Here is an 11,255-nt window from a genome sequence, read left to right on the forward strand (position 1 = left end):
TTTATTCTATTATTTGAAATTTAAGATTTAATCAAAGTCGGAAATTTTATTCCAATTTTCACCCGTTATTTTACCACTCTCTTCTTATCTGTAGTTACAAGTTAGTGTCTAAACAAATAGGGTTGGATTAAAGTTCTAACTTCTAAATATGTCGAATACATTTAAATTTTAAACATAATTTGAGACCGAACATAATTTGTTACATCGATCGAACTTATCAACTATCTATGTATCTTTATAATTAAAATATTTGATATATTTTTTCAACTAAACAAGACTAAAAAGCATATACTTGATAGTTGATCCATCCTTCCATATTTTGTATATATATTGTTATTTATTTATTTAATTAATGGAATATAGATAGAGAGATAATTTTAAAAATTATTAATTAAATTCAATCATTTATACTTAAGACAAATATCAAATAATTCATTAATTCATTACACTTCGTATGTGTCACCACTAATCTCATGTGTCTCTTCATTTATTCTGGAAAGTATGCACAACCATATCTTATTAATTGAATTTGAAAATTTAAAGTCAAATGTACAATAGTGATTCCCACTATCTAATTTTTATTGGTAAGAATCCATCAATATATATTATTTTTTACATATATATGACTAGATAATAATATATAAGATGTTTATGAATCAATATATAATTATATAATATGCAATTTAGTCCATCCTTCCCATTTTAACGGTCTTTTTAAGCTCGTGCGCACCTATTAGAAAAATTAATAAACGTGCACAAATTATATGGAAAAAAAACTAATAAAATGATTAAAAAATAGTAAAATACATGTCTCATAAGTTGTTTCATCATTGATTATCTCTTACTAAATAAGACTAATAAAAGTACAAGGAAGATTTTTTTTTTTGAAAATACAAGGAGGTCATGTTCGTATATTGAAAGTAAGGGGGTGAAATATGCAAACAAATCAAAATAAGGGGGGTTAAGTGCTATTTATCCATTATTAAATGCACCTAACTTGGTTCTGGATTGGGCTCAAAGTGGGCCCTTTTTTCTTATCCAATAAAATTTGAGAAAGGCCCACTTATTATACATTAATTACACTAATTTAACCAAGTTTTCTGTCACTAAATTTCAAAATTCCCAGTAAATTCTCAATCTTCTTCGCTTCCTCGTTTTTCCTCCTGCAAAAGGTGACAAAATTTCTTCCTCTCTCTCTTCTTTCTCTCTCTGAGCATTCATGAATGTATTTGTGTAGTACTTGGTCCGTACAACTGCTGTTTGTGTGTGCATATGTATGAATATTTTCCAGAAATTACAGTGTACTTCAGGTGTTCGACGAAATGCCTCACTGACAACATATATGATTCCTGCTTGTAGAGACTTTCTTCACTTCTTGAAAAAAGTGAATTATGAATTTATTTTTCGTGTATGATGCTAAGGTTGGGCTAATTGGAATGCACAATACAGATGAAGTACTTGAAGCCAATGAAATTGTACCAAGAATTGTTGAAATCAAATGAGCTCAGAAGAAGCCGTTTGCTTGGTTTGGATGTCGGAGATAAGTACGTGGGCCTATCCGTTTCCGATGCTCATAACAAAATCGCATCACCCTTAAGGTTAATGCAAAACATTCTTATCTGTTCCATTTTGTTTTTCGACAAAATTTCGCATTTCTATAGGATGTTTGTGAATGCATCGATTCTGAATCATACGATACGGTTTGTTGCTTATTTGCAGTGTCCTGGTTAGGAAAAAGACTAATATTGGCTTGATAGCTACTGATTTCCAATGTTTGGTGAGTATTTATTCATTACTTCTCTATGGTAGGTGATGCTGTATTAATTTTCTGTTTCGAGCTTTTCTGGTCAAATGGAACTTTGGTTCGGGTGAAATTTTATCTGATAAGATATATTTTTTCGTATAACACTAGAACGGTAGTAGCTTATATTTTAATAAAGATGGGATTTGCTGTTACGACTATTTTTGGGTGTATGTATATATATCGAAACTTATCATTTCAGACTTATCTTCATAGCATTGACACGAAAGGTAAACTCAAGATTTACTGTCGGATCAGCCTTTAAATATTTGCAATTTTGCCTCATTTCGTTAAAATTTTACGAAATTTGTATCATATATCAGAGGTATTTGCACAAACTGTGGTAAAATATAAATCTTGATTTGAAGCATATATAGCTGACTACTTTGTTTACTGATTCAGATTTCCGAACTTTCACTGTCGGGATTAGTCATCGGCTATCCTTTTGATAGGCAAAAGAGCAGCCCAACTGTATGTTACCATCTCGTATATGTCGATATTGATTTATTCGATTTTCAGTCACTTTCACTGTTTAATACATTTCTGATGTTCCAACATGTGCACTGTCTTGCAGGCGGTGCAAGTGAAGCTTTTCGTTGACGAACTTACGAAAACAGGGAAATTTGAAGATTTAAAGTATACGTTTTGGGATGAGTGCTTCACATCTAAGGTGCAACTTTATTGTTTATACTTTTATCTAAATATATATATAACTATTTTCGTGATTTAGGAGCGTGCTTCGATGTGCTTTAGAAAGTTATGAAATTCGAGTTTATTTAGTTAGTACTTCCTTCGAAAACTAGTAGCATTTGAACATGGGAACGATTGCAAAATTTGTTTCCTTACATTTTGTGAAATTCAAGAAAATAATGATCTTTGATTTCTTGAAGTATATATCTTTAGTTCTCGATTTTTAATAATCTGGGCCTTTGCTAATTCATCTCTTATCATACTTTCATATGTATGTTGGTACAAACAATGATCTTCGACTTTTTTTTTTTAAACATAGTCATTTTTATATTTTAATGGATATTGCAGAGTGTCGAATTTCTGCTGAAGCCTTTGTCGTTGCACCCAGTGCAACACAAGACAATTTCCGACAAATTTGCTGCTGTTGGAATCCTTCAGGTAAATGCAGTCAACTTTAGACCTTGTTCATCTGTCAATTCTTAAGAATTATATTTCTCAAGTTCGAAATCGTAATTCCAAAGCATAAATTCGTCGAAGGATTAGATATGGAAAGTCTTATAAGTCTTAATATATTTTCAAATTAGACGTAAAAGTTGCTTCTTTGAACGAGTTTTGGCTTCGTTCCATTACTATAATCTGGTCGAAAAATCGAGCCGGAGCGAAGTTTCATCGAATGCAACAACCGTCGAATTATTTCGCGGGCTTAATTTAATTTAATGAATTAATTACATTTTCGATCTGTGGCAGGGGTACCTGGATTTTGCCAACAGGAGTCAAGATCAAAATCAAGAAAGTCAACTCTTCCCAAATGAAAATGATTTGGAGTCTGTGACTATCAATTAGTGTTAGCCTGAAAATAGCTGTACTTTTAACACTAGAGAAATTAAAATTAAAAATTGTAGTAATGACTGTAGAGAATTAAATTATCCAATGAATTTAGTTTCAATGGAAATATATAATTCCGATTTGATTTGATAATTAAATTTTCATCGTATGAAAAAACTTGATGCAGGGAATCTGGTCAAAGATCGAAGACTAGACAATTAATTAGATATATATATTATATACTATTTTAAATGAAAACAAAAATAAATTAAATAATTGAGGAGTACTACTCTGAACAACTATGTTGTTTTGATAAGGACATGTTGGTACTTAGGTGCACCCAACTGTACCCCAATGTTTTTTCAAAGTCTTCAATGTCAGAATCCTTACATCACCCCCCTCACTACACTAAACCCCCTATAATTATTAAAAATAAAAATAAAAAAAATTACAAGTAATTTGGTTTAGTTAAATAAAGCGCAAATTCGAGTTCGATTATCTCTTTTAAAATTGAGTTTGTCGCCCACGTTGTTGAAAGTATGTATATGTTAAAATACAGTACAACATCGATAAATTAATAACATCGCTTAAATAATAGTTTCTTTTGGTTCCAACTCGTAAAAACCTACTAAATTATTAGTTCGATAATTTAATATTTCTTTAAATTAATAGAATTTTACTGTGCAGCGTGTATTAATTTAAATGTAGGTTTCTTTATTGGAAAAAAAGTATTGCTTGAGTTATAAACAAGAAAAAGAGTGTTGTGACTTTAATTCAAAAGCTCATCACAATTTTCTATTTCATCCAACTTTTTTGTCATTACCCTCCTCCCCCTCCCTCTTTCCCAAAACCCCCTCTCTCACCTCTCTCTCTCTCTCTCTCTCTACATTTCAAATCTAGGGTTTCATTTCTTCGCCATTTATTCAATTTTCTTTGATGTTCTTGAGTGCAGTTGAAGAGGGGTTGAATCTTTTGAGCTGAAACTTTTGACTGGGTTAGTTTAGATATGGATACTGTCCACATTTTTCAGAGTAAGCTCTTGATTTGAGTGTGTCAAGATTCAATTTTTATGAGCCCCTTTGCTTTCTTTTGAGTTGTTTTTGCAAGATTAGGAAGTTTCTTGATTTCTTGATTTCTTGATTTCTTGATTTCTTGATTCATTTCATTGTTTTGTTTCCCCTCATGTAAAGTAAAAACCCATGTTTAACTATGTTGTCTAGTTCAACTTTCTTTATTAGGGTTTAGTTGTGATTTAGGAATTAACAAAAAGAAAAAAGAAATAAAAATTGGATCTTTAGTTGAATTTTAGCTAGTAAATGCATGGATGGGAGAGAAGGGATGACACTACAAGGTTCGCCTTCATATTACCTCAACAGAGCTGGTATTGGTGGCTCCGCCACTTCAGCTCCCAGCCCTAATTTCCACCACGGCGGCGGCGGCGGCGCCGCCGCTCATCAGGCCGCCGGAATACACCCATCCCTCGTTTTCAAGAATCTTCCGAATCCAAACATCATTCCACCTCAGCCCAATAATGTAGTGGGTGTCGGAGGTGGAGGTGGCGGTGGCGGCGGCGGCTCGGTAATAACCGGTCCACCGTCTTTCCACATTGAGAACCCACAGGCCAATTTCCACCATGGAAGAAGCATGGCTATTGTTCCGGCTCCGTCGCAGGGCGGTGAACCGGTGAAGAAGAAGAGGGGCAGGCCGAGGAAATATGCCCCAGATGGGGCCAACACTTCTTTAGGGCTGTCCCCGTTGTCGGCCACCAAACGCTCCTCCGCTGTGGAAAGTTCCGGTGAAAAATCGAAGAGGGGGCGGCCCCCTGGTTCTGGATGGAAGCAGCAGCTTGCTCCTCTTGGTATGCTATTATATCTCGTGGAGTTGATTTATACTCTATTTTACTGTTGGATTTATTTTCCTTTTTCGGTTTTTTTTTTCTTGTTCTTGCATTACTAGAAAGAGGCATTGCCAATTTGCCATAAATTAGTTAATAGTGGTTTCATGATAGTGATGTGATTTCTTGTTATTTAGATTTCGTGTTTATTTAGTAAAATCCTCTGTATTATAGAATTCGTTCTTTTCCCGAAAGGGCAGGGAATTGCTACTATACCAGTTGTTTGGATTGGAAAATTTCTTCGTCTTTTCCAAGATTGTATTTTTTTCTGGGTTTATTTTTTGTTCCTAAAAGGGCTTTCTTTAAATCAGGGGATTGGATGAATAGTTCAGCTGGATTAGCCTTTACGCCACATGTCTTGCATGTCGGAATCGGAGAGGTACTTTTCGAACGAAAACCATACCAATTTGCTCACATAAATAGTTTGATTGCTGGAAAAGTTGTTCGTTTTGTTTTTATTTTTTTATTTTTATGTTTTTGTGGCAGGACATTGCGGCAAAATTGCTGGCGTTTGCGCAACAAAGGTCAAGAGCTTTATGCATAATGTCGGCTACTGGTTCGGTTTCTTCAATAACATTACGCCAACCTACCTCTGCTGCCACTGTTACATATGAGGTTTTTAAAACTCCCGACTCCTTCGTTTTTTTTTTATATTTAAATCGATGAATCATGGCAAAAATTTTCCTCTGCTTGAATTGAAAGGATACTCTGCTTTTTTAGTTTGTTAAAAACTGATGCTTTTGTGGTTTCATGATTGAAAACCATCGAGTTTGACACTATTATATAAGTCGAAATCGATAATTATCCTTCAACGTTTTCATTTTGCTCCGACTTTTGTTGTAAAAATTTGTTAAATATGCATCTTTTTTTTTTTGTAGTACTCTTGCAATTTATGATCATTTTCACGGGCTTCAATAATTGGCATCGTCCCCTAACTTTATTTTTAGGAAGTTTTGTAACATATTCTTGGAGGAATCTAATGTGGGCTGTTATTTCTTTTTAGGGCCGTTTCGAGATACTATGCTTGTCCGGTTCTTACCTGGTTTCCGAAAATGGTGGTCCCCACAACCGGATTGGCGGTATTAGCATTTCTGTTTGTAGTCCCGATGGGCATATGATCGGTGGTGCAATAGGCGGTCGGCTCATTGCTGCAAATCCCGTGCAGGTATTATATATATATATATATATATATATATATATATATATATATATATATATGATCATTTCAGCTCTCTCTCTCTCTCTCTCTCTCTCTCTCTCTCTCTCTCTCTCTCTCTCTCTCTCTCTCAACACAATTGTTTGTGCAGGTTGTTGCATGCAGTTTTATATACGGCAATGGTAATAACAAACCAAAGAGCATTTCGGGGTCCAAAGACGAAAAACTTATGATGCTGGAGCATTCTCCAGACAAGTCTTTAACTCCGGCGACAACAAAAGCAGCCACTACGCAAAGTTATAACCCTAATCCCGGAACGAGCGCTTGGCCGCCAATTTCAAGGCCGGAAGTAAGAAATTCCGGAATAAATATCGATCTGATGCGAGGGTGAAGAGATATGATACAACGACAGGCGGGTGACAGACAGTTTCTGTATATACGTGTTGTTGTAAGTAAATGAAAAGATGCCGTGTGGGGGAAGGGAATCTAATCGACTGAACGAGAGTGGGGTTTGTGTGCTAACATCCTTGTAACAAAGTTTCGACTTATATTATTAGGTTTGTTGAGAAGTAGCCGGAAAACGAAAATGTGTTAGAAAGGTGGTGTATTGATATTTATCTGTTGTAGGTTTTGTTAGTAAATTGGTGGGATTTGTTTTGTGTCTTGGTCTTCTGCACTCACTGTTGTAACCCTAATTTGATTGTGTGTTGTAACTTGGATTTTTAGGGCTAGTAATTTGAGCTTGGCTTCTCATTTGATATTTTGTTGCAAAAGAAAAGGGGGGTTTTGGTTATAAATTATAATCAAGAGAAGATTCTGTTTTTTTTTTTTTTAATTATTATTCCTTGATTTTTGAATCTTACAAAATCAGACGGATTGGATAAAAAATAGCACTTAAAAAAAATCTGATTTTTTTCGGAATTGCAAAACTAAATCCAACTCCTTACTGAAAGAAAAGAAAAATCGGAAATTGGAATGAAAAAACCCGTCGAAATTTGGAAATATTCGGTTCGGTATCGGTTAAATTTTGAAAGTTTCGATGGAGTTACCGAAAATATAAAATGTATAATAATATTGATCCCATGGTGTAATTTTTGGATTTAAAAATAATTTTGAAAAAAAAATAATTCCGATTATTAAAAAAATAAAATGGTATCGGAATTTTTGGAATTCAAAAAAATATATATAGAGAGTCCAAAATCGGAAAATTTCAAATTGAGATCGGTTGAAATCGGAACACTTCCACTCCTATTTCCACCCCTAGTTGTAACCCTAATTAGATTGTGTTTTAAAACAAACCAAAACCAGCGAAAACCATAGCAAGGAAAGAGGAACAATTTCTGCCTCTAGTGTAGTTTACGTTTCTCGTATGATTTACAAGCTATTACACGAGAGTATAGATTTACCTGGTGCATCTATATAGTTGGCTGCTCGGTCGTTCGTTAAAAAGAATTAGCAAAGCACACAACAATAAATAGTTAAATACAACAAAAAATCCCACCAAGAGGAGAAAAGTCATCACAAAGTCAACATTTACAATAATCTTAAAGCAACACAAAATAACCTCTTACAACAAATTAAAGATCTTAAAAAACATCACAATTTATTCATATAGACCAACCCTCAAATGGGATTTTATATTATTTTTTTCTAGCTTCTGTGCTCTTAAGCTTTCCCCAGGAGCTTCTTTATATCCTTCTGCAAACACGAAAAACACCAAAACTCTCTTTAGTTACTATCTTTCGACAATGTAATAAAAACTCGTTTCGTGTAAGATATTTTACCTCTATGCTCAGAGGAGTTGTGGTGGGAGCATAGCGGTCGACGACCTGACCCTCTTTGTCAACGAGAAATTTCGAGAAGTTCCATTTTATATTGTCGCCGAAAAGGCTGCCTTTGATTGATTTCATGTACTTGTATATCGGAGCAGCGCTCGAACCGTTTACATCGACCTACGTTGGCATAATACAGATTAGCTTTTCGCAGTAGCTGAAAATTGCTTGAAAAAATAAATATGGTAAAATAAATCTTGTTACCTTGTCAAATACGGGATACTCGGCCTTGAAACGAGTGCAAACGAATTCTTGAATTTCTTCCATGGTGCCAGGTTCTTGTGAGCCGAACTGGTTGCAGGGGAATGCCAATATCTCCAACCCTGAGCAATAGGCAATTGATGATTAACACTTAATTGAGATTAAAGAACTGATACAATGTTGAATTGGAGTTCGAAAAATAGCTAGTTAGCTTTTAAATGAGAGTTCCCGGAAAAAAAAATAGAGAGAGAGAGATGGGCAAGAAGGGGTAAATCGGACGGATCGGATTGGAATTAGCCCTTTCGGAAAAAAATAGATTTTTTTCGTAAGGGAAAAACTAATTCCAGTTCCGTTCAAAAAAAATATCGGAAATATTGGAAATCGGAATTTCGGAAATTGAAATAAAAAATTTGTTCCAAAAATCGGAAAGTTTCAAATCGGAATATGTAGAATTCGGAAATTTCCAATTTTTGGTCACCTGAAATATAAAATACCTAATAATATTGATATTTTAAATGCAAGATTCAGAAGAAAACAAATTCGGAATTTTCAGAATTATTTTGGGAGCTTAAATGGGATCGGGAATCGAAATCTCATATTATTTTCAATCCAATCCAAATAATTTTGGAAAAATTGGAAATCGGAATTTCGGAATTCGTAATGAAAAATATTGTTAAAAAATGGGAAAATTTTGGATTGGAATCGGCGGAAATTGGAAATTCCTTTCCAATTTCCACCCCAAGATGCAAGTGCCAAATAAATAAAATCAAGAAACGTGAAACCCCATCATACCTTGGTTTTTGTATGTATCGTACAACTGTTTCAACTCGGTGTAGTTTGAGTTAGTCAGGCCACTGCAGAAGGGAAAATAAAACAGCATCGATAAAGTTTCTTCAAGAAACGAAACAACATAGTACTTCGATTTTTTTTCTTCTACTTTTTTTTCCGGAAAAAATTCAGACAGATATTACTTCGATTAACTTAACTCAAGCTAACAATTCTTTACCTCATGAGACAAACGGCAAGTAAAATATATCACAAAATGCACAAACTTAAGGTAATTAGAAAGTATAAGTATCGATATTTTAATAGTCGGATAATCGAATGCATACCACTGTGATGCAACATTAACAATGAGCAGGACCTTGCCCTTGTAAATACCCAAATTGACATCATTACCCTTGGCATCCTGCAAAACACAAAATAAAGTTAATCAAGTAAGCTAGTTGAGTAAAAATGATCATGTCAAGTTTCGGTTTATTGCATTCAGCCACCCTACTTTACTCCAATTGTTAGAAAACTCCCCCGTATTGTTTTTATTAGCAAAAACCACCCTACAATTCAACTTAACTACCTAAAAAAAAAAAATTCACCATTAAGGGGCTGTGAGCTGCATCTGAATTTTTGCTAATATTAGTAAAATTGAGAGCTTTTTAGCAAATTCGATAAAACATAGGCCATAGAAATCTATAAAAAAATTGCAATAACATCTATCAAAATTGCAATAAATCTAAATAAATCCAACCAATACCTAATTAAAAAAAAATCAATTTGATTCTGCTAAAGTTAAATAAACATAAAGCTCTCATTTCCAGAAATCGAACAACGAAGTTTCAGAAAAAAAAGAAAAAAAAAAAAGAAAAAAAAATGAAGAAATAAATCAAATAACTAACAGAAAACAGTACCAAAGTAAGATGCATCGAATCCGCCATTAAACAAGCAAAATTACAGAGATGTGATTTATAAAAATTAAAAAAAAAAAAAAAAAAAAAAACCTTGACAGTGAAATCATGGATCGATTGAGGCTGGTTCGACTGGCTGGCCATCTTGTAATCAATCTGCACTCGAACACAATAGTTTGTGTTTGATCGTTTGAGGAGAGTGAAAATTGCGAAGGATTAGGCGGTGAAAATTGAAATAATGGATCGCTTTAGAAATTAGAACCGAATTCTGTTTGTTAAAGGTTTTGGGTGAATGGAACAGTATATATATATATATATATATATAAAGTTTTTCAGCGTCAAAAAGAAAAGATTTTTTTGAGTGTGAACAGAGAAATGAGAGATAAAGTCGCATTTTAGTGTGTTGTGAAAACGTGTGAACGTAAAAGTGTCCAAGTTTGTGGTTTGTGCGGCATGGAATCGCTTGCTTTTTTTTGCAAGCTTTTAGCTGTCAACTTATTATATAGGGTAAATTACACCCACACCCTGAGGTATACTTGAATAACTTTAAGGTCCCTGTGGTATCGATAATTACACTCACCCCCTTGAAACGTAGTTATAAACTCTAATGGTATAATGCATTGGATACGTTATTACGATAGAGTTCTAACGGACTATTGGTTTCAGGAAGTGGTGAAGACAACACAGAGTTATGGGTGATTTAAAAAATATTGGGGGAACCATGTCACCCCATAACTCCCCATAACTCTATGTTATCTCCACAACTAGCTAAAAGTAATAGTCCATTAGAACCCTATCGGAATAATGTATCTAATGCAATATCCCGTTAGAGTTTTTAACTACCTTTCAGGGGGTGAGTGTAATTATCGATACCACAGGGACCTTACAGTTATTTAAGCATACCTCAGGGGTGTGGGTGTAATTTACCCTATTATATATATCGTATATATATATTAAAATATTAATGAATAAAACAATTTGGATTTTATTTATGGGCGGAAGTCAAACAAATCGAGTCGAAAAATATGTTTTCGGATTTTTCTTAAAAAAAAAATAATCGAAAGTGAAACATCGATTTGAGTAATTTTAATTCTAATAATACATTAATTATGTTGTAAAATCGCCTACTGTTATGATTTGGTCATCGTGGAATGATGTAATGCATAAGAACTTA

The 11,255-nt window shown here is 33.9% G+C and overlaps 3 protein-coding genes across 4 annotated transcripts; 2 read left to right on the forward strand and 1 right to left on the reverse strand.

Annotated features, from left to right (window-relative positions):
* Nucleotides 1-1,084: 1,084 nt before the first annotated feature.
* On the forward strand, nt 1,085-3,459 carry LOC105973661 (Polynucleotidyl transferase, ribonuclease H-like superfamily protein). Of its 2 annotated transcripts, none has more exons than XM_088817964.1 (7): nt 1,085-1,172; nt 1,450-1,598; nt 1,720-1,777; nt 2,204-2,272; nt 2,376-2,471; nt 2,840-2,929; nt 3,239-3,459. In XM_088817964.1, exons 2-7 carry the CDS (start codon nt 1,450-1,452, stop codon nt 3,332-3,334), a joined length of 558 nt encoding a protein of 185 aa, XP_088674090.1. In that variant the 5' UTR covers nt 1,085-1,172; the 3' UTR covers nt 3,335-3,459. The 2 variants fall into 2 exon arrangements, with proteins under 2 accessions (XP_088674090.1, XP_088674085.1); XM_088817959.1 differs by having other exon boundaries at nt 1,098-1,172; nt 1,422-1,598.
* A 585-nt stretch (nt 3,460-4,044) lies between these two features.
* Nucleotides 4,045-7,124, forward strand: LOC105973782 (AT-hook motif nuclear-localized protein 5). The gene is made up of 5 exons (XM_012998829.2): nt 4,045-5,174; nt 5,522-5,589; nt 5,697-5,825; nt 6,214-6,375; nt 6,518-7,124. Exons 1-5 carry the CDS (start codon nt 4,637-4,639, stop codon nt 6,755-6,757), a joined length of 1,137 nt encoding a protein of 378 aa, XP_012854283.2. The 5' UTR covers nt 4,045-4,636; the 3' UTR covers nt 6,758-7,124.
* A 700-nt stretch (nt 7,125-7,824) lies between these two features.
* On the reverse strand, nt 7,825-10,450 carry LOC105973794 (putative phospholipid hydroperoxide glutathione peroxidase). The gene is made up of 6 exons (XM_012998845.2): nt 10,175-10,450; nt 9,512-9,588; nt 9,192-9,253; nt 8,403-8,521; nt 8,151-8,318; nt 7,825-8,064 (listed from the first exon to the last, which is right to left on the reverse strand). Exons 1-6 carry the CDS (start codon nt 10,223-10,225, stop codon nt 8,032-8,034), a joined length of 510 nt encoding a protein of 169 aa, XP_012854299.2. The 5' UTR covers nt 10,226-10,450; the 3' UTR covers nt 7,825-8,031.
* Nucleotides 10,451-11,255: the final 805 nt, after the last annotated feature.

The sequence above is a fragment of the Erythranthe guttata genome, chromosome 1 (genome assembly GCF_056151865.1).
Source record: "Erythranthe guttata isolate IM_541 chromosome 1, IM_541, whole genome shotgun sequence".
NCBI lineage: Eukaryota > Viridiplantae > Streptophyta > Magnoliopsida > Lamiales > Phrymaceae > Erythranthe > Erythranthe guttata.

Bases quoted from the DNA above. Each gene is read 5' to 3' on its own strand.
- LOC105973782 (XM_012998829.2), top strand. From the start codon at position 4,637: ATGGATGGGAGAGAAGGGATGACACTACAAGGTTCGCCTTCATATTAC. The intron at 5,175-5,521 runs GTATGCTATTAT...TCTTTAAATCAG, and splicing joins GCAGCAGCTTGCTCCTCTTG to GGGATTGGATGAATAGTTCA. The intron at 6,376-6,517 runs GTATTATATATA...TTGTTTGTGCAG, and splicing joins TTGCTGCAAATCCCGTGCAG to GTTGTTGCATGCAGTTTTAT.
- LOC105973794 (XM_012998845.2), bottom strand. From the start codon at position 10,225: ATGGCCAGCCAGTCGAACCAGCCTCAATCGATCCATGATTTCACTGTC. The intron at 9,589-10,174 runs GTTTTTTTTTTT...TGTGTTTTGCAG, and splicing joins TCCATGATTTCACTGTCAAG to GATGCCAAGGGTAATGATGT. The intron at 8,319-8,402 runs GTAACAAGATTT...ATGCCAACGTAG, and splicing joins AGTATCCCGTATTTGACAAG to GTCGATGTAAACGGTTCGAG.
- LOC105973661 (XM_088817964.1), top strand. From the start codon at position 1,450: ATGAAGTACTTGAAGCCAATGAAATTGTACCAAGAATTGTTGAAATCA. The intron at 2,273-2,375 runs GTATGTTACCAT...ACTGTCTTGCAG, and splicing joins GGCAAAAGAGCAGCCCAACT to GCGGTGCAAGTGAAGCTTTT. The intron at 2,930-3,238 runs GTAAATGCAGTC...GATCTGTGGCAG, and splicing joins CTGCTGTTGGAATCCTTCAG to GGGTACCTGGATTTTGCCAA.